The 20,186-nt window shown below is 45.7% G+C and overlaps 1 protein-coding gene across 1 annotated transcript in view; it reads left to right on the forward strand.

Moving 5' to 3' along the window:
- LOC143808876 (uncharacterized) overlaps positions 1-20,186 on the forward strand; it is a 986,487-nt gene that overhangs the window by 935,300 nt on the left and 31,001 nt on the right. Inside the window, exon 7 of the mRNA XM_077292031.1 lies at positions 767-878. Within this exon, the coding sequence (XP_077148146.1) occupies positions 767-878 (112 nt within the window). The remainder of the gene's footprint in view (positions 1-766; positions 879-20,186) is intronic.

The raw sequence follows: 20,186 nt of genomic DNA on the forward strand, positions 1-20,186 counted from the left end.
GGCCATGAAGGTTGCATGGTGAATGTGCATACATGCCATGGAGGTTGAGTGCATTACCTATAATTTTCTTTGAAAACCATGGTACCTGCTAATTCCAGGTCTTTCTGTGACTCTCCACAGGTAGTCCTTGGCTCTTGGACAACTCTTCTGATAATTATTTTCACTCTTCTGTCTTAAATCATGTGGGGAGCACCTGGCCATGGCCAGATTATGGTGAAGTTATTTTCTTTCCACTTCCAAATCATGTCCCCAACAGTGCTCACTGGAACCTTCAGAAGTTTAGAAATTCTTCTACAACCAAAGCCATCAGTATGTTTTGCAACAATAAGGTTGTGAAAGTCTTGACACTGCTCGCTTGTTTTCCCCATCATGAGATGTTTCTTGTGTGGCACCTTTTTATAGGCCATCAGTTGAACCAGTTGATATTATATGTCATTAAGTGTCAGGATTGCTTTCTATTTACTGATAGATAGAGTCTGTTTTCAGAACTTTCAGGGCGTTTTGCTCCTCTTTCTTCATGTGCTCAATACTTTTTCACTGTGTCATTTCTCATTATTGCATATAATTTATGGACATCTATGGCGATTTCTTTCCTGTGTGGATTGGACAGGTTGTTGCCGACATCTGGGGAGAATGTCATGTCAGTAGCACCTTTACAAAGAGATTTACTCCAAAAATTGGTGACGTGTTCAATACTTATTTCACCCTTTGTGTTTGGGGTCTTTTTCTGGTTAAGTATACTGAGTTGTTATATATGTGACATCAGGGCGGAGATCTGACCATCATTAAAGTGGAGGATGAAGAAGAGCAGGTGATGAACGATCAGCCGTGTATGAGCGATGTGAAGGAGGAGGAGAGTCCAGGAGATGATACCACAGGTGTGTAATAATGGGGTCACCGGGGTCTTCTGTTGATGATGCACATTGCAGCTACTTTATGTGCCTCAAAAACATGAAAATTACATATAAATTGCACATTAGATCAGAGGAATTAAATAAATAATCCAGTATAAAATATTTCCTGATATAAATAGTAAATTCATGATCATCAATGAATAGATGTAGTAATGTGATCAGTGTGCAGAAACATGTCTGTATGTATCCTGACATAGAATCCTAGAATGTTAGAGTTAGAAGGGACCTCCAGGGACATCGTGTCCAACCCCCGGCTCAATGCAGGAGTCACTAAACCATCTCAGACAGATGTCTGTCCAGCCTCTGTGTGAAGACTTCTATTGAAGGAGAACTCACCACTTCTCGTGGCCGCCTGTTTGATTGATCACCCTCATTGTCAAAAAGTTTTTTCTAATATCTAATGTGTATCTTTTCAGTTTCATTCCATTGTTTCTCGCACTTCTATGATGACAATAATGATGCTCCCTCTACACTGTGAGAGCCTGTTAGGTGCGGGTAGATCCCAGGCACTGTCTGGTACTGCGGGCTCCCATTCTCCTCCAGACACTGCTTAGCACAGACATCGGTCCCAGCATCTTGCTCAGGCTTATGGTATACGTTGGAAACACATTAGTAGTAGTGGTCCTACACTTGGGACCTGAAAATGAGAGCGCAACCGCGACTCCAAACAAATATATTAGACCTATAAAGAACCAGGAGTATATACTCTCATGGGTACAAACTAGGTAATAAGTGAAGCCCAAATAGTTTGAATATAGTATGAAAAAAATCTTTATTACACAAAGCTCACTCACAATAAATAGCGGCTGTCTGCCAGAGTACAAAATACATGACGAAAAGTGAAAGGGGAAGAAAAAATAAAAATACAACAAAAACAACCAATCAAGATGCCTCCATAATGATTAGAGCCAAGAGCTTGTAAAAAAGTAACATGAGCACCCCTTAATACTGGCCAGTTTATCTGTCAATAGGGAACTCACACCGGCAGTTGCCGGTCTAATGTAAACAAATATAACATTGCTCATGAGCCCAAACATAGCACGTGCTTATGTGGGAAGGAGAGACCTCAACAGGCTGAAAATACAAACCCCGACGCGCGTTTCGCGTAGCTGGCTTCTTCAGGGGGCTGTATACTTCACCCAAAAATGCCCTATATATACTGTGATGGATAATGCCCTAATGCAGCTGAACGCCGCGCCCGGTCAGGCGCAAGTGCAGCGCCCCAGAGTCCTGGTCGTTGCAGTAATGTCGCTCTCCCACCAGGGGGAGTGATATTACGTCTGATGGTACTAAAGAAGTTCACCTTGCCAGGTATCACAAGTCACACACCACACTTCACACTCCAGTCCACCAGGGGGAGCCTTGCGTCTATCTATTAGGGCACTCCTCACACACGGGTAAAACTGGTGGGTTGGATAGGAAGTCAGTCAGAAGCAGCCTGGGTTCGACCCAGAGAGGACCTGTCAGGGGTGGGATCCTGACAGCGGCCTAGTACGAGATAGAACGTTACGGAGCTGCGCCTGCACCCATTGCGGCAGCATCCTAAGAAAGGACAAGAAGAGAATTGTATTGTGGAGAGTGAGAGGCGAGATCACAGCACAAGGAGATAATACCGGGAGGAGTTCTGCCCCAAGATCGGCAGCCTCCTTCTGAGGCGCGTAGCCGGTGGCCGGACCACCAAGGGAGTAATAGGCTCTACGCATTACTTCAGAGACCGGCAGGACAGTCAATTCCAAGTTGGTTGCCCGACCTTAATACCTAAGAAGACACGGAGGCAAATTGTGGGAGAGGGGCGTCTCTAGGGTCCCTAGACATGACATCCCCAGAATCGAGAGAGAGAGACCCGGTACCGAGTACCCCATTGCCCTTGGCGTGGGGGCGCTTCAAGTTTTTTTGTCACGAACAGGATCTACTTAAGCCCGAAAATCGGGTAATGTGTGCCTAAGAACTGTGCCAGAACTGTATTGGAACTGTGATTTGCTTAAGGACTGTGTATTGCTATTTGCCGCCAGAATTCCCACCATGAGCGCCGCCATTGCCGCGCCACGAGGAGCGCAGGAGAGGAAGAAGGGCATGGAGTTGTGGGCGTGAACGAACTGAGAAGCGCGAAAAAAAATGGCCGCCCAGTCTAAATATTTCTGTATCTTGAAGGCGTGTCCGTCAGCAACCGAGGTCCGCCTCCTGATTCTCCATGGCGGGCGGAGACAGCAAAAATAAAACCGATTCCCAGAGGAGGAAGGAATGGAGCTGGAGATCCGAGGGGACCCTCGCAAAAGAATGGCCCCGCACAGACCCCCGTCACCGGAGGATTACTCCAGCATGCCACCGCTGGAGAGAATGGACCCCTGGGAGCTGTCCACAGGATCTCCGCTGCCTGCACCAGCTCTGGCGCCAACCCCAGAGGAATGGAGTGGCATTGGAAGAGTGACCTCACGAGCGGGTACTCGGTGCCCTGATATGCTGGGATTTTGCATCCCTCCCGCCTTTACTCCTATTGTCGCCGTGGCTGCTGGAGCCCCAGAGCCTCCGTCACCAGGCCCGGAACTACACGAGCATAACCTTGGGCCCTTCCCATGGGGAGAATACCGGCGCATCTGATCGCAGTGTACAAGAGGGAAGTTGAGTGGGAGGCTCGAGGCGACTTGCTGGACGACTCACTACCGAAGTGGGGTGTTGTGGTGGTATACCAACCTCAAAAAGAAAAGGGATTCATCCAGGAGATCGGGTCGTCGGTGAGAGTCCACGTTCACCGGGACAAGGTGGAGTCCTGCCTGTGCGGAGACGGCGCGGACTCCGTCCTGAAACCTGGAGATGCTGTGACACACCGCCGGTACCAAAAAGAAAACAGCTGGTGGGCCCTGTTATGATCCGGTGACTTTGGAGCCGCATGAACTTTCTCTGGAGTAGGTGGAAACTGTACTGACCGCAAAACCTGAACTAACACCGCAACTAGCATGTGTGCCACAGAAACAAAACCAGACACTTATCTTTGCTGATTTGGCAGAAGGCAGAAGGAACCAAACCAGGACCAAAACCTCCCAACAACCATGGACAACTGGCAAGGACTAATGAATCCTGCACGCCTAAATACCCCAGTCAGAACTGCAATCAGCAGATACACCTGACCAGGACTGCAACTCAGGGACAACTGCATTACCACCTACAACCACTGGAGGGAGCCCAAAAGCAGAATTCACAACAGTACCCCCCCCCTGAGGAGGGGTCACCGAACCCTCACCAGAGCCCCCAGGCCGATCAGGACAAGCCAGATGAAAAGCATGAACCAAATCAGCAGCATGGACATCAGAGGCAAATACCCAAGAATTATCCTCCTGGCCATAACCCTTCCATTTGACAAGATACTGAAGCCTCCGCCTCGAAAAACGAGAATCCAAAATCTTCTCAACCACATACTCCAACTCCCCATCAACCAACACAGGGGCCGGAGGATCAACAGAGGGAACAACGGGCACCACATATTTCCGCAATAAAGATCTATGGAAGACATTATGGATAGCAAAAGAGGCGGGAAGCGCCAATCGAAAAGACACCGGATTAATAATCCCAGAAATCCTATAAGGACCAATAAACCGAGGCTTAAACTTAGGAGAAGAAACCTTCATAGGAACATGATGGGAAGACAACCAGACCAGATCCCCAACCGGAAGCCGGGAACCAACACACCGACGACGGTTAGCAAAACGTTGAGCCTCCTCCTGAGACAACACCAAATTGTCCACCACATGAGCCCAAATCTGCTGTAGCCTGTCAACCACCGAATCCACACCAGGACAGTCAGAAGGCTCAACCTGCCCAGAAGAAAAACGAGAATGAAAACCAAAATTACAAAAAAAAGGCGAAACCAAAGTAGCAGAACTAGCCCGATTATTAAGGGCAAACTCGGCCAATGGCAAAAAGGCCACCTAATCATCCTGATCAGCAGACACAAAGCATCTCAAATAAATCTCCAAGGTCTGATTAGTTCGCTCGGTTTGGCCATTTGTCTGAGGATGACATGCAGAGGAAAAAGATAAATCAATGCCCAGCCTAGCACAAAAGCCAAAACCTAGAAACAAACTGGGAACCTCTGTCAGACACAATATTCTCCGGAATACCATGCAAACGAACCACATGCTGAAAAAACAACGAAACTAAATCTGAAGAGGAAGGCAATTTAGGCAAAGGCACCAAATGAACCATCTTAGAAAACCGGTCACAAACAACCCAGATAACTGACATCCTCTGGAAAACCGGAAGATCAGAAATAAAATCCATAGAAATATGCATCCAGGGCCTATCAGGGACAGGCAATGGCAAAAGCAACCCACTAGCACGGGAACAACAAGGCTTGGCCCGCACAAAAGTCCCACAGGACTGCACAAAAGAACGCACATCCCGTGATAAAGAAGGCCACCAAAAGGACCTACCAACCAAGTCTCTGGTACCAAAAATACCAGGATGACCAGCCAACACAGAACAGTGAACCTCAGAAATCACTCTACTAGTCCATCTGTCAGGAACAAACAGTTTCCCCACTGGACAAAGATCAGGTCTGTCAGCCTGAAATTCCTGAAGAACCCGTCGTAAATCAGGGGAAATAGCAGAAAGAACCACCCCTTCTTTCAGAATGCCGACCGGTTCAAGGACCTCAGGAGAATCAGGCAAAAAACTCCTAGAAAGGGCATTAGCCTTAATATTCTTAGAACCCGGAAGATACGAGACCACAAAATCAAAACGGGAAAAAAACAAGGACCATCGAGCCTGTCTAGGATTCAGCCGCTTGGCAGACTCGAGGTAAATCAAATTCTTATGATCGGTCAAGATCATAATACGGTGCTTAGCTCCCTCCAGCCAATGTTGCCACTCCTCAAATGCCCACTTCATAGCCAACAACTCCCGATTGCCGACATCATAATTGCGTTCAGCAGGTGAAAATTTATGGGAAAAGAATGCACACGGTTTCATCAAGGAACCAACATGATCCCTCGGACAAAACGGCCCCTGCGCCAATCTCAGAAGCGTCAATCTCAACCTGAAACGGAAGGGAAACATCCGGTTGGCGCAACACCGGAGCAGAAGTAAATCGACGTTTAAGCTCCTGAAAGGCAGAAACAGCCACAGAGGACCAATTCGCCACATCAGCGCCTTTTTTTGTCAAATCGGTCAAGGGTTTAACCACGCTGGAAAAGTTAGCAATGAAACGGCGATAAAAATTAGCAAAACCCCAACATTTCTAAAGGCTCTTTACGGACGTGGGTTGAATCCAATCATGAATGGCCTGAACCTTAAACGGATCCATCTCAATAGATAAAGGAGAGAAAATAAAACCCAAAAAATAAACTTTCTGCACCCCAAAGAGACACTTAGACCCCTTCACAAACAAAGCATTGTCACGAAGGATCTGAAATACCATCCTGACCTGTTCCACATGAGACTCCCAATCATCAGAAAAAATCAAAATATCGTCCAAATATACAATCAAGAATTTATCAATATAAGTCCGGAAGATATCATGCATGAAAGATTGAAAAACAGATGGTGCATTAGTGAGGCCGAACGGCATCACAAGGTATTCAAAATGGCCTTCGGGCGTATTGAACGCAGTTTTCCATTCATCACCCTGCTTAATACGAACAAGATTATACGCCCCCGAAAGTCAATCTTCGTAAACCAACTAGCCCCCTTAATCCTAGCAAACAAATCGGAAAGCAAAGGTAAAGGGTATTGAAACTTGACCGTGATCTTATTCAAGAGGCGATAATCAATACAGGGTCTCAAGGAGCCATCCTTCTTAGCAACAAAAAAAAATCCCGCTCCCATCGGTGAAGAAGATGGCCGAATATGCCCTTTCTCCAAAGACTCCTTAACATAACTCCGCATAGCGGTATGTTCAGGCACAGACAGGTTGAAAAGTCGGCCCTTAGGAAACTTACAGCCTAGAATCAAATCAATAGCACAATCACAGTCCCTGTGCGGTGGAAGAGAACTGGACTTGGGCTCATCGAATACATCCTGAAAATCAGACAAAAACTCTGGAATTTCGGAAGAGGAAGAAGAGGAGATGGACATTAAAAGAACATCATTATGAACCCCCTGACAACCCCAACTAGTCACAGACATAGACTTCCAATCCAACACAGGATTATGTACCTGCAACCACGGAAAACCCAACACGATAGCATCATGTAAATTATGCAATACCAGAAATCGACAATCTTCCTGATGGGCTGGCGCCATGCGCATGGTCACCTGTGTCCAAAACTGGGGCTTATTTTTAGCCAAAGGTGTAGCATCAATGCCCCTTAAAGGAATAAGGTTCTGCAAGGGCTGCAAGGGGAAACCACAACACCTGGCAAACTCAAGGTCCATTAAGTTCAAAGCGGCGCCTGAATCCACAAACGCCAAGACAGAAAATGATGACAATGAGCAGATCAAGGACACTGATAACAGAAATTTAGGTTGTACAGTACTGATGGTAAATGAACTAGCGATCCTCTTTGTCCGTTTAGGGCAGAGTGAAATGACATGAGAAGCATTGCCACAATAATAACACAACCTATTCTGACGTCTTTAGTCCTTGTCGTTCTGTCCTAGACAGAATCCTATCACACTGCATTAGCTCAGGACTCTGCTCTGAGGACAACGCCACAGCGCGCACAGTTCTGCGCTCCCGCAAGCGCCAATCAATCTGAATGGCCAAAGACATAGAATCACTCAGACCGACAGGTGTGGGAAACCCCACCATAACATCTTTAACGGATTCAGAAAGACCCTTTCTGAAAATTGCAGCCAAAGCATCATCATTCCATTTAGTCAACACAGACCATTTTCTAAATTTCTGACAAAACAATTCTGCCGCCTCTTGACCCTGAGATAGGGCCAACAAGGTCTTCTCCGCTTGATCCACAGAATTAGGTTCATCATATAATAGTCCTAAAGCCTGAAAAAAGGAATCTACATTAAGCAAAGCCGGATTCCCAGATTCCAGGGAAAATGCCCAATCCTGTGGATCACCACGCAGCAGGGAAATGACGATTTTAACCTGCTGAATAGAATCCCCAGAGGATCGAGGTCTCAAAGCAAAAAAACAGTTTACAGTTGTTTTTAAAACTCAAAAATTTGGACCTGTCACCAAAAAACAAATCAGGAGTAGGAATCTTCGGCTCTAAAACAGTAGTCTGAACAATATAATCAGAAATTCCCTGTACCCTAGCAGCAAGCTGGTCTACACGAGAAGCTAATTCCTGAACATCCATGCTAACACAAGACTCCTTAGCCACCCAGAGAAAAAGAGGGAAGAAAAGGCAAAGCAGACTGCAGAAAAAAAATGACTCAACACCTTTCTTCCCTTCTTCTGAGATGCATTTAACTCATAGTGGGCCAGTTGTACTGTTATGATCCAGTGACTTTGGAGCCGCATAAACTTTCTCTGGAGTAGGTGGAAACTGTACTGACCGCAAAACCTGAACTAACACCGCAACTAGAAGTAGCCGTGGGGTGTGCCTAACAAACCCTAGACACCTCAACACAGCCGGAGGACTAAATACCCCTATAGATGGAAATAGGAATACTACCTTGCCTCAGAGCAGAACCCCAAAGGATAGGCAGCCCCCCACGAATATTGACTGTGAGTAGGAGAGGAAAGACACACGCAGGCAGAAAACAGGATTCAGCAAAAGAGGCCACTCTAGCTAAATAGGGAAAGATAGGACAGAATACTAAGCGGTCAGTATTAAAACCCTTCCAAAAATATCCACAGCAGATAATAAAAAAAGTTCCACAATCTAACTAAAGACATGGAATGTATATTTGCCACTCCAGAGAATCCAACAAGACTGAGAAAATACTGACACAATCTAAGCTGGACAAAAAAAAACACTGAATAGCACAGAATTATTAAGCACACAGCATGTGTGCCACAGAAACAAAACCAGACACTTATCTTTGCTGATTTGGCAGAAGGCAGAAGGAACCAAACCAGGACCAAAACCTCCCAACAACCATGGACAACTGGCAAGGACTAATGAATCCTGCACGCCTAAATACCCCAGTCAGAATTGCAATCAGCAGATACACCTGACCAGGACTGCAACTCAGGGACAACTGCATTACCACCTACAACCACCGGAGGGAGCCCAAAAGCAGAGTTCACAACAGGGCCCGGGATGTGCAGAAATGCACAGCCCTCTTGGCGGTATCCAGAACCCTGGAGGAAGACCTTACCGCTGAGGCGGCTGCGGCAACCCCCGCTGTAACGTGCATCATCCACCAGACCACCCAGACTTTTATTGCTGCGCACGACCTGACCGTGTGCATGAGAAATAAACTCACGGAGTTTACCCGGCGCCGGGAGTGAGCTTGGACGCGAACTATCCCAGGCCACAGAGGGTACATGTCAGGTAAAGCCCTGGTGGAGGCCGCCAGAATAAACCTCGGAGAACCGAAAATTGTATATAGTTCTCTTTAAAACATTTCCTGTTTGTTTTGCTGCTTTTTCAAGACTAAAACCCGTCCTGGGTTAAAGGGATCCCTTTGTTTACTCAGGATCCCTGTTGTTTCAAGTTTTGCACAAGTTGTTTTATACTAAAGAACTGCGGAATCATGGACGGTGAATGATTCACAAACTGTTGCTGTATATAGTTTGCACCTTCTTAAAGGTGCTTTCTACTGGTTTTACAAAGAAGAGCTTTTTGAAGAGACTGTTCCTGATGACAGCGTGAAAGTTCTTGTTGTTTTACAAGATGATAACTGACTTGCAAGTTGAATGTTTGCACTACCTCAGAAAGGACTTGGTTTCCTCTTAAAGGGAATGTTAGTTGTTGCACTTCGCTTAAAAGTGATAATGTTGCCTTAAATAGATAGTAATAATGTTTTACATAGTAATAGTATGTAGTTAGCGAGCTAGTGATAAGAAATGTTTGATAATGTTGAAAGTAGGAAGTTTACTGATGTACTTTAAATAAAATTGAGGACAAAAGAAGTTGAAAGAGAGATACAGTCTAGCCTGTAGTGGAGGTGAAACTTGTTCTGAATTTCAATAAAGTGAACCCGTAGGGGTTAGCGAGTCTTCTAGAGAGCCATAGATAGATGGTTGATAGACTTTGCACTTAAAGAAAGAAAAATGTTAAATTATTGTTATAACACTTAGTAGGTAGAATACCTGTACGGGTAATTGGTTCCATAGATAGATAATAACTGTTGTCAATTTGCTTTTGCACAATGTGAATATGTTCTTGTTTGCAACGTTCAAGTGTCCTCACCTCCCATAAAGGGAGGCACTGTTAAATTAATTTGTTTACAGCATTCCAAAAATTTTGTATGTCTTTTGCTAACATGTATCGTTGTTCTTCTTTTCCCTTTTCCCAGTCCCGGAGTACTCGATTTAACGGGGTGGGGGGGGGAGCAGCAATGTCGCTCTCCCACCAGGGGGAGTGATATTACGTCCGATGTCTGATGGTACTAAAGGAGTTCACCTTGTCAGGTATCACAAGTCACACACTACACTTCACACTCCAGTCCACCAGGGGGAGCCTTGCTTCTATCTATTAGGGCACTCCTCACTCACGGGTAAAACTGGTGGGTTGGATAGGAAGTCAGTCAGAAGCTGCCTGGGTTCGACCCAGAGAGGACCTGTCAGGGGTGGGATCCTGACAGCGGCCTAGTACGAGATAGAACGTTACGGAGCTGCGCCTGCACCCATTGCGGCAGCATCCTAAGAAAGGACAAGAAGAGAATTGTATTGTGGAGAGTGAGAGGCGAGATCACAGCACAAGGAGATAATACCAGGAGGAGTTCTGCCCCAAGATCGGCAGCCTCCTTCTGAGGCGCGTAGCCGGTGGCCGGACCACCGAGGGAGTAATAGGCTCTACGCATTACTTCAGAGACCGGCAGGACAGTCAATTCCAAGTTGGTTGTCCGACCTTAATACCTAAGAAGACACGGAGGCAAATTGTGGGAGAGGGGCGTCTCTAGGGTCCCTATAAATAAGCTCCAGGCCTACCCCATCATACGGGTTGTCCTATCCATACCATCTGGTGGACAGAGAGAGAACATCAGAACATCCAAGAAAGTTGTGAGGACTATCCCGTGGTGCTCAGCAGGGAGGTACTACAACACCCAGGCACTAGTAGGAAGGCTACTGATTTCCACCTGATAAGGGGACTCTGGATGTGCCTTCGGACCGGCTGGACTCTGCCTGCCCTGTGATCTGTGCTCTGGACTGTGGATGCTGGAGTCTTCAGTAAAAGGTAAAGAGACTGCAACCTTTGTGTCCTCGTTATTCACTGCGCCTTACAACGTCCACCATCACCACCTACACATCTGGGAAGCCCTGGGGACATACTTCACCTGTGGGAAGGTATACCATCTAGCTGCCATTCCATCACCCCAGCGGACCCCTAAGCAGCGTCGGTCACCCTGACCGAGTACCACAGGTGGAGTCACGAACACTAGGCAAACTTCACCTTTAATTGGACGCCCCTCAGAAGGGCCACGGACCGGGTCGGGCCACCGTGACATCCCCAGAATAGAGAGAGAGAGATCCGGTACCGAGTACCCCATTGCCCTTGGCGTGGGGCCGCTCCACATGCACAGTGCGCCCCCCAATGCTAAAGCATCACATTCGGCCATCCGGGCCACAGCGTGGGTCAAGCAAAATACTTCCTGTGACGTCAGATACCCGCGCCGGGTCCTAAGGATGCCTTCAGCAGCGCAAGCACCGTTGGAGACGCACCGCGCAAGCGCACAGCGCGGCGGCCATCTTGGAAACTGGACAAAGTGTGGGCAACAATACTGAGCATTCCGGTCAGTACAAATTTTGCGGTATGACACCAATAATCATGCAAAATATAAAACGCATAAAAACAAAAAGAAAAGAGAAGAGAGGAAAGGAAAACACTGGGGGAAGACAAAAAGGAGCAAAAATAAGGACGATCGTGGAGCTGAGATTGCCTTCATGTAGTCCATTTTAAAATATATAGGTCCGCACATGTCCTCCCATATGCTCCATAAATCATGTCATTTCCGAAAGGAGATGTGATTTAATGTCCCTCTGTATTGACCAACAAAGATATGTAGCAAGGGTCCCGCAGAGATAAATAGACCTTCAGACCCTCTTGTCACTGTGCAAATATTAAAAACACCAAATTAGAAAAAAAACATTTGACACACGTACAGCACAAATAGAGGAAACATAGTAATGTAGATAAACAAAGATAAGTATATAGCTAAACCAACAAAAAGACACAAAAGCGAAAAATATATACAGAGGACTAAATATTGTAGCCATGAAGGGAACTCCACTAACAAACAAAAATTAAAGAAATGGGGCAAAGGACAATTTTTCATTGAGCCCGTGCGGAGACATCAAGCCCAGAGTTACGATCCATCAGCACTCCATCTGCGCCAATATACATGTATGATCACCCCCTCTAATACCACAATGAACTTTGTCTATCCCACAAACTTTAAAGGAGGTGGGGTCAGAGCCATGACGCAGCTTAAAGTGCCAGGGGATCGTCTTTAATTCAGCATTTTCATCTGCATGTTTCGCGGCCACGATGTCCCGCACGTGCTCTCGTGTCCTTACCCTAAGCTCACGAGATGTGAGGCCAATGTAAATCAGGTTGCAGGCGCAGACAGCATAATACACCACATGGGTAGTATTACAAGTAATGTAGCTGGTAATACGATATTCTTTATCCCCACTTGCCGATGAAAAAGATGTTGCTCTCACAAAATTACGACAGGCTGCACAAGAGCCACAGGGAAAAAAGCCCCATTTCTGTTTGCCCATCCAAAGGGGGTAGGAGGTTTTGCCACATAGTGGCTTCTTGTCAAGATATCCTTTAAGTTTCTACCTCTCCTTGCTGTTAAAAGTGGGCGATCTGGAATCAACCGTTTCAGGGTGGGTTCCATCTTAAGAACTGGCCAGTGTTTCAATAAGATATTACGAATAGACCCCCATTGATCATTAAATGTGGTAATAAAACGAACAGGCTGTTCTTTTTGGGCTCCAATTTTTGTTGTACAGAGAAGTTGTTCTCTTGGTACTCTCTTGGCACGTTGGTAACCTTGTTTGATATTCCTGTTACTGTACCCCCTCTCCTGGAATCTGCTGGAGAGATCCCGAGCCTGGGCCTCAAACATTCCGTCCAATGAACAAATCCTCTTCATACGCAACAACTGTCCAATTGGGACAGCTCGTATAGTTGAGGAGATATGTGCACTTGATGCATGTAATAATGCATTGACCGACGTCTCTTTACGGAAGACGTCGGTCTGTAGCGTCCCCAGGTTATCTACCAGAATCCTGATGTCCAAAAAATCTATTGTTTTAGACGCAATCCTGTGCATCAATTTGATATTATATTGATTCTGATTAAGTTCATGGATGAAATGATGGAGCCCAGACTCGACTCCCTGTCAAATTATAAGAACATCATCTATGTACTGATACCATCACTGCGCCTGGGACGCGGCGCATGCGCCATCACCGAAAACCTCCCTCTCCCAGAATTATGGTATACATTTGCTTACTGCTGGCTCTTCAGCCAAGTCTATGGTAACTGGTGATACGCAGGTGCAGTCTTGTGCTCTGGAGTCTAAGTCCTGAGATCTCCTTACTGAGCATGTCTATGATGTGGCAACTTCTCATTGGTGGTCGGATGTCAGCTGCTCTGATGATGTGGCAGCCTCAGATTGGTCCGCGGGCAATGTCTCGGCCAACTGGGCATGATTATTTGGTGTGGAGCCTAGCGTATAAAAGGCTCTCAGCGGCACACGTGGGCGCGCTACTGTCACTTATGTTCTGCTACTCTACCACTCTGCATGTATTTATTTGTTTATATTTTGTTTAGTGCAATCTGCCAACCCTAACTCAGCCTTTCAGATATTTGTAGGCAGCCATTAAGCCTCCTCTTAGCCTTCCTTTTGCAAGCTAAACATTCCAAGATCCTTTAACCATTCCTCTTAGGACATATTTAGCAGTCCGCTCACCATTCTGGTAGCTCTTCTGTGAACTTGCTCCAGTTTTTCTATGTCTTTTTAAAATGTGGCACCTTGAACTGGACACAGTATTCCAGATGAAGCCTGACTAAGGAGGAGCAGAGGGGGATAATGACTTCACGTGATGTAGACTCTATGCTTCTCTATACATCCCAGAATTGTATTTGCCTTTTTTGCTGCAGCATCACACTGTTGACTCATGTGCAGTCTGTGATCTATTAGTATACCCAAGTCTTTTTCACACGTGCTGTTGCTTAGTTCTATTCCTCCCATTCTATAGATGTAATTTTTGTTTTTCTTGCCCATATGTAGAATCTTGCATTTCTCCCTGTTAGGCTACTTTCACACTAGCGTCGTGCACTGCACGTCGCTATGCGTCGTTTTTTCTCCATTGACTTGCATTAGCGACGCAGTGCTACGCATTGCCACACGTCGCAACCATCGTACGACGGTCGGGTCGTGTTGCGTCGGACCGTCGCCACCAAAAAAGTTGCATTTAACGTTTTTTTCTTGCGTCGTGTCCAGCATTTCCGACCACGCATGCGCGGCCGGAACTCCACCCCCTCCTCCCCGCATCTCACAATGGGGCAGCGGATGCATTGAAAAACAGCATCCGCTGCCCCCGTTGTGCGGCGCTTCCACAGTATGCATCGGTGCGCCGCAACGTCGCATTGCAACGTGCAGTGCACGACGCTAGTGTGAAAGTAGCCTTAAATACCATTATACTAGTCGCTTCCCATTGTTCAAGATTTTCTAGATCCTTCTGAATCCTTTCTCTGTCTTTTCTAGTGTTAGCTATCCCTCCTAGCTTTGCATCGTCTGCAAATTTGATTAGTTTATCTTCAGTTTCCTTATCTAGATAATTTATAACAATGTTGGCCAAATGGAGCCAAGACAGAGCCTTCTGGTACCCCATATACCCCATGTACCCCATATACAGGCCATAAGGAGATCAGTGTGTATGACCCCACATGTCTGTATTAATCGTGACATCCCATAATGTTATTTCAGGATGTTTTTACTACGTGGATTCTCTGCAGATAGATCTGCTCATCTCTAACCATGACACATACACCAGTAATGCTTAGATCAGAGCTTTTATTGCACTCCAAAAATTATAGTTGGTTCTTGGAGGAAAATGTCAAAGTCAACATAATTAGGTAACCTCTAGCACTCAGATATCACAGTCCGTATGATGAAACAAAATGAAGTTTGTTGTGGGAACTCACAGCCAAAAAATGAATGTAACAGAAAAAAGTATCCCCCACTTTTCGGCCTTTATGGCCTTTTTCAAGGGTTTTTCTACATGATGAAAACATAATGAGAAATTACATAAGAAGATTAATGCCAAGACTTAGTAAATGTAAAAAAAAATAAACACCAACATTTAATTATAAACATGTTTCACAAAGTATAATGTACAGTATCACAATCAATAATCCTATAATCAAGAAATGAAAGGAAAAAGGGGTGTGCTCCACCTGCAAAAGAAACAAAGACCTGAAGGAGAGGTGAACACAGGCTCAATTATGTGTTCAGCGAGAAGTTTTATCCCTAGCAACAGCTCAGAGACAGGAGTAACCACATTATATTGATACAATGTATATCACATATAGAATGTTATCACATATGTGAAGGACCCTTACTCAATCGCAGGAGGGAGGTCCAGGGACTTTAGGAGGCTGAAGGGCCAGATAATATAAGAGTAAACGACAATAATGCTACCATATCCGTGCATGCCATAGATGAAATAGAAAAAACGGTGTAAGAAGGAAATGAAATATCTGTAATAGAATGAAGAGTCAAGTAATGTCAGATTCAGAAGTCCAGGTATAGCATAAGGAACAGAACATCAAAGGTATATCGGTATAGTAAGAAAAGGCGCTGTCAATGACAGTGAGATAGAGGCAAGGAATTGTGCAATGCCACAAATAATTACATGTTACCTGTAGTTAGGGCTGTCGGGATGTCCGGTGTGCACCAGTGGAGCAAACGATGTGACCGCTATGTGCTGCCGGAGGTCGTTTCATAGCGCGGTGAGATCCCCATTACTAGGTACGTCACTTCATCCCGATTAGTCATGTGAATCTGCACGCCGAGAGGTGCTGGAAAGAGCTGAAGGAAACTAACAGAAGTGCGCATGCATCAACATGGTCCATGATAAACTAATGGGGAAAAGACAACCACCAACTGCGCATGCGTGAGAGCCATAATAGACCGTGGAAACAAACAAGTGCGCATGCGTCAACGTGGTCTGTGACAAACTAATAGGGAAAAGACAACCACCAACTGCGCATGTGTGAGAGCCACATTAGACAGTGCAAACTAACAAGTGCGCATGCGTCAACGTGGTCTGTGACAAACTAATGGGGAAAAGATGACCATCAACTGCGCATGTGTGAGAGCCACATTGGACAGTGCAAACTAACAGAAGTGCGCATGCGTCAACGTGGTCTGTGACAAACTAATGGGGAAAAGACGACCATCAACTGCACATGTGTGAGAGCCGTAATAGACAGTGGAATCTAACTGAAGTGCGCATGCATCAGCGTGGTCTGTGACAAACTAATGAGGAAAAGATAACCACCAACTGCGCATGTGTGAGAGCCATAATACTGTAGACAGTGGAAACTAACAGAAGTGCGCATGCGTCAGCGTGGTCTGTGACAAACTAATGAGGAAAAGACAACCACCAACTGCGCATGCATGAGAGCCATAATAGACCATGGAAACTAACAGAAGTGTGCATGCGTCAACGTGGTCTGTGACAAACTAATGGGGAAAAGACGACCATCAACTGGGCATGTGTGAGAGCCATAATAGACAGTGGAAACTAACTGAAGTGCGCATGCGTCAGCGTGGTCTGTGACAAACTAATGAGGAAAAGAAAACCACCAACTGCGCATGTGTGAGAGCCGTAATAGACCGTGGAAACTAACAGAAGAGCGCATGCGTCAGCGTGGTCTGTGACAAACTAATGGGGAAAAGACAACCACCAACTGCGCATGTGAGAGAGCCATAATAGACCATGGAAACTAACAAAAGTGCGAATGCGTCAGCGTGGTCTGTGACAAACTAATGAGGAAAAGACAACCACCAACTGCGCATGCATGAGAGCCGTAATAGTTAGTGGAAACTAACTGAAGTGCGCATGCGTCAGCATGGTCTGTGACAAACTAATGGGGAAAGGACAACCACTAACTGCGCATGTGAGAGAGCCGTAATAGATAGTGGAAACTAACTGAAGGTTGAAGGAAGACTTTAAGTCCATCTAGTCCAACCCATAGCCTAACCTAACATGCCCTAACATGTTGATCCAGAGGAAGGCAAAAAAAACCATGTGGCAAAGAGTAAGCTCCACACTTGGGAAAAAAATTCCTTCCCGACTCCACATACGGCAATCAGACTAGTTCCCTGGATCAATGCCCTATCAAGGAATCTAGTGTATATACCCTGTAACATTATACTTTTCCAGAAAGGTATCCAGTCCCCTCTTAAATTTAAGTAATGAATCACTCATTACAACATCATACGGCAGAGAGTTCCATAGTCTCACTGCTCTTACAGTAAAGAATCTGCGTCTGTTATTATGCTTAAACCTTCTTTCCTCCAGACGTAGAGGATGCCCCCTTGTCCCTGTCTCAGGTCTATGATTAAAAAGATCATCAGAAAGTTCTTTGTACTGTCCCCTCATATATTTATACATTAACATAAGATCACCCCTTAGCCTTCGTTTTTCCAAACTAAATAGCCCCAAGTGTAATAACCTATCTTGGTATTGCAGACCCCCCAGTCCTCTAATAACCTTGGTCGCTCTTCTCTGCACCCGCTCCAGTTCAGCAACGTCTTTCTTATACACCAGAGACCAGAACTGTGCACAGTATTCTAAGTGACTAGTATAGAGGTAAAATTATGTTCTCCTCATGAGCATCTATGCTTCTTTTAATGCATCCCATTATTTTATTTGCCCTTGTAGCAGCTGCCTGACACTGGCCACTGAATATGAGTTTGTCATCCACCCATACACCCAGGTCTTTTTTGTTGACGGTTTTGCCCAGAGTTTTAGAATTAAGCACATAGTTATTCATCTTATTACTTCTACCCAAGTGCATGACCTTACATTTATCCCCATTAAAGCTCATTTGCCATTTCTCAGCCCAAGCTTCTAGTTTACATAAATCATCCTGTAATAAATTGTCCTCCTCTGTATTGATTACCCTGCAGAGTTTAGTGTCATCTGTAAATATTGAAATTCAACTCTGAATGCCCCCTACAAGGTCATTAATAAATATGTTAAAAAGAAGAGGGCCCAATACTGACCCCTGTGGTACCCCCACTGCTAACCGCGACCCAGTTCGAGTGTGCATCAACCATTTGTGTGGCACCGTATCAAAAGCTTTTGAAAAGTCCATATACACTACTATTATGATCCGTAGTGGCTGAGGATCACAGAATGAACTAGCTAAGTTACTGAACATAGAACGAGCTCTAGGGAGGTGGTAACTGGACTGACCGCAAAACCTGATCCTAACAAACACACTAAAGGTAGCCGGTGAACGTGCCTAAATTCCTGGACGTCTCGACGCAGCCTGAGAAACTTGCTACCCCTATAGAGAAAATAAGACCTCACTTGCCTCAGAGAAATGACCCCAAAGCTATAGGAAGCCCACAACAAATAATAACAGTGAGGTAAGGGGAAAATACAAAACGTAGAAATGAAAACAGATTCAGCAAATGAGGCCCACTAATACTAGATAGCAGAAGACAGGCAGGGAACTGTGCGGTCAGTAAAAAACCCTATACAAAATATCCACGCTGAGAATACAAGAACCCCCACACCAACTAACGGTGTGAGGGGATAAACTCAGCCCCCTAGAGCTACCAGCAAGCAAGGAAATCACATATTAGCAAGCTGGACAAGGACAAATAAATAACCAAGAAACATATTGAACACTGATGAGCAAAAAATAACCAAACAGAAACGTAGCTTCTCTTGGCGAGACTGATAACGAAGGGATTCAGGAGAGATCAAAATAGCACTGAATACATCGACAGCAGGCAAACACTGAAAGTCCAGGTGAGCTAAATAGGAAACCAGCTAACAGATAACGAGACAGCTGAACCAGCCTCAGACCTGCAGAATGACACAAAGAGCCACCAGAGGGAGCCCAAAGACAGCACTCACACAGTACCACTTGTGACCACAAGAGGGAGCCCAAAAACAGAGTTCACAACAGTACCCCCCCCCCTTGAGGAAGGGTCACCGAACCCTCATCAAAACCCCCAGGGCGATCAGGATGAGCCACAAGGAAGGCACGAACCAAATCGGCTGCATGAACATCAGAGGCGACAACCCAGGAATTATCCTCCTGACCATAGCCCTTCCACTTAACCAAATACTGAAGCCTCCGTCTAGAAACACGAGAATCCAAAATCTTCTCCACCACGTACTCCAATTCGCCCTCAACCAGCAACGGGGCAGGGGGCTCAACAGAAGGAACCACAGGCACCACATACCTCCGCAACAAAGACCTATGGAACACGTTATGAATGGCAAACGACGCTGGGAGGTCCAAACGAAATGACACCGGGTTAAGGATTTCCAAAATCTTATAAGGACCGATGAAGCGAGGCTTGAATTTAGGAGAGGAGACCTTCATAGGAACATACCGAGAAGACAGCCATACCAAATCCCCAACACGAAGTCGGGGACCCACACCGCGACGGCGGTTGGCAAAGCGCTGAGCCTTCTCCTGTGACAACTTCAAATTGTCCACCACATGATTCCAAATCTGCTGCAACCTATCCACCACAGAATCCACCCCAGGACAGTCAGAAGGCTTGACTTGACCCGAGGAGAAACGAGGATGAAAACCAGAATTGCAGAAAAAAGGCAAAACCAAAGTAGCAGAACTAGCCCGATTATTAAGGACAAACTCGGCCAATGGCAAAAAAGTCACCCAATCATCCTGATCAGCAGAAACAAAACATCTTAAATAAGTTTCCAAGGTCTGATTAGTTCGCTCGGTTTGGCCATTCGTCTGAGGATGGAAGGCTGACGAAAAAGACAAATCAATGCCCATCTTAGCACAAAAGATCCGCCAAAATCTGGACACAAACTGGGATCCTCTGTCAGACACAATATTTTCAGGGATGCCATGCAAGCGAACCACATTCTGAAAAAATAGAGGAACCAAATCGGAGGAGGAAGGCAACTTAGGCAAGGGCACCAAATGGACCATTTTGGAAAAACGATCACACACCACC

The sequence above is a fragment of the Ranitomeya variabilis genome, chromosome 2 (genome assembly GCF_051348905.1).
Source record: "Ranitomeya variabilis isolate aRanVar5 chromosome 2, aRanVar5.hap1, whole genome shotgun sequence".
Lineage (NCBI taxonomy): Eukaryota > Metazoa > Chordata > Amphibia > Anura > Dendrobatidae > Ranitomeya > Ranitomeya variabilis.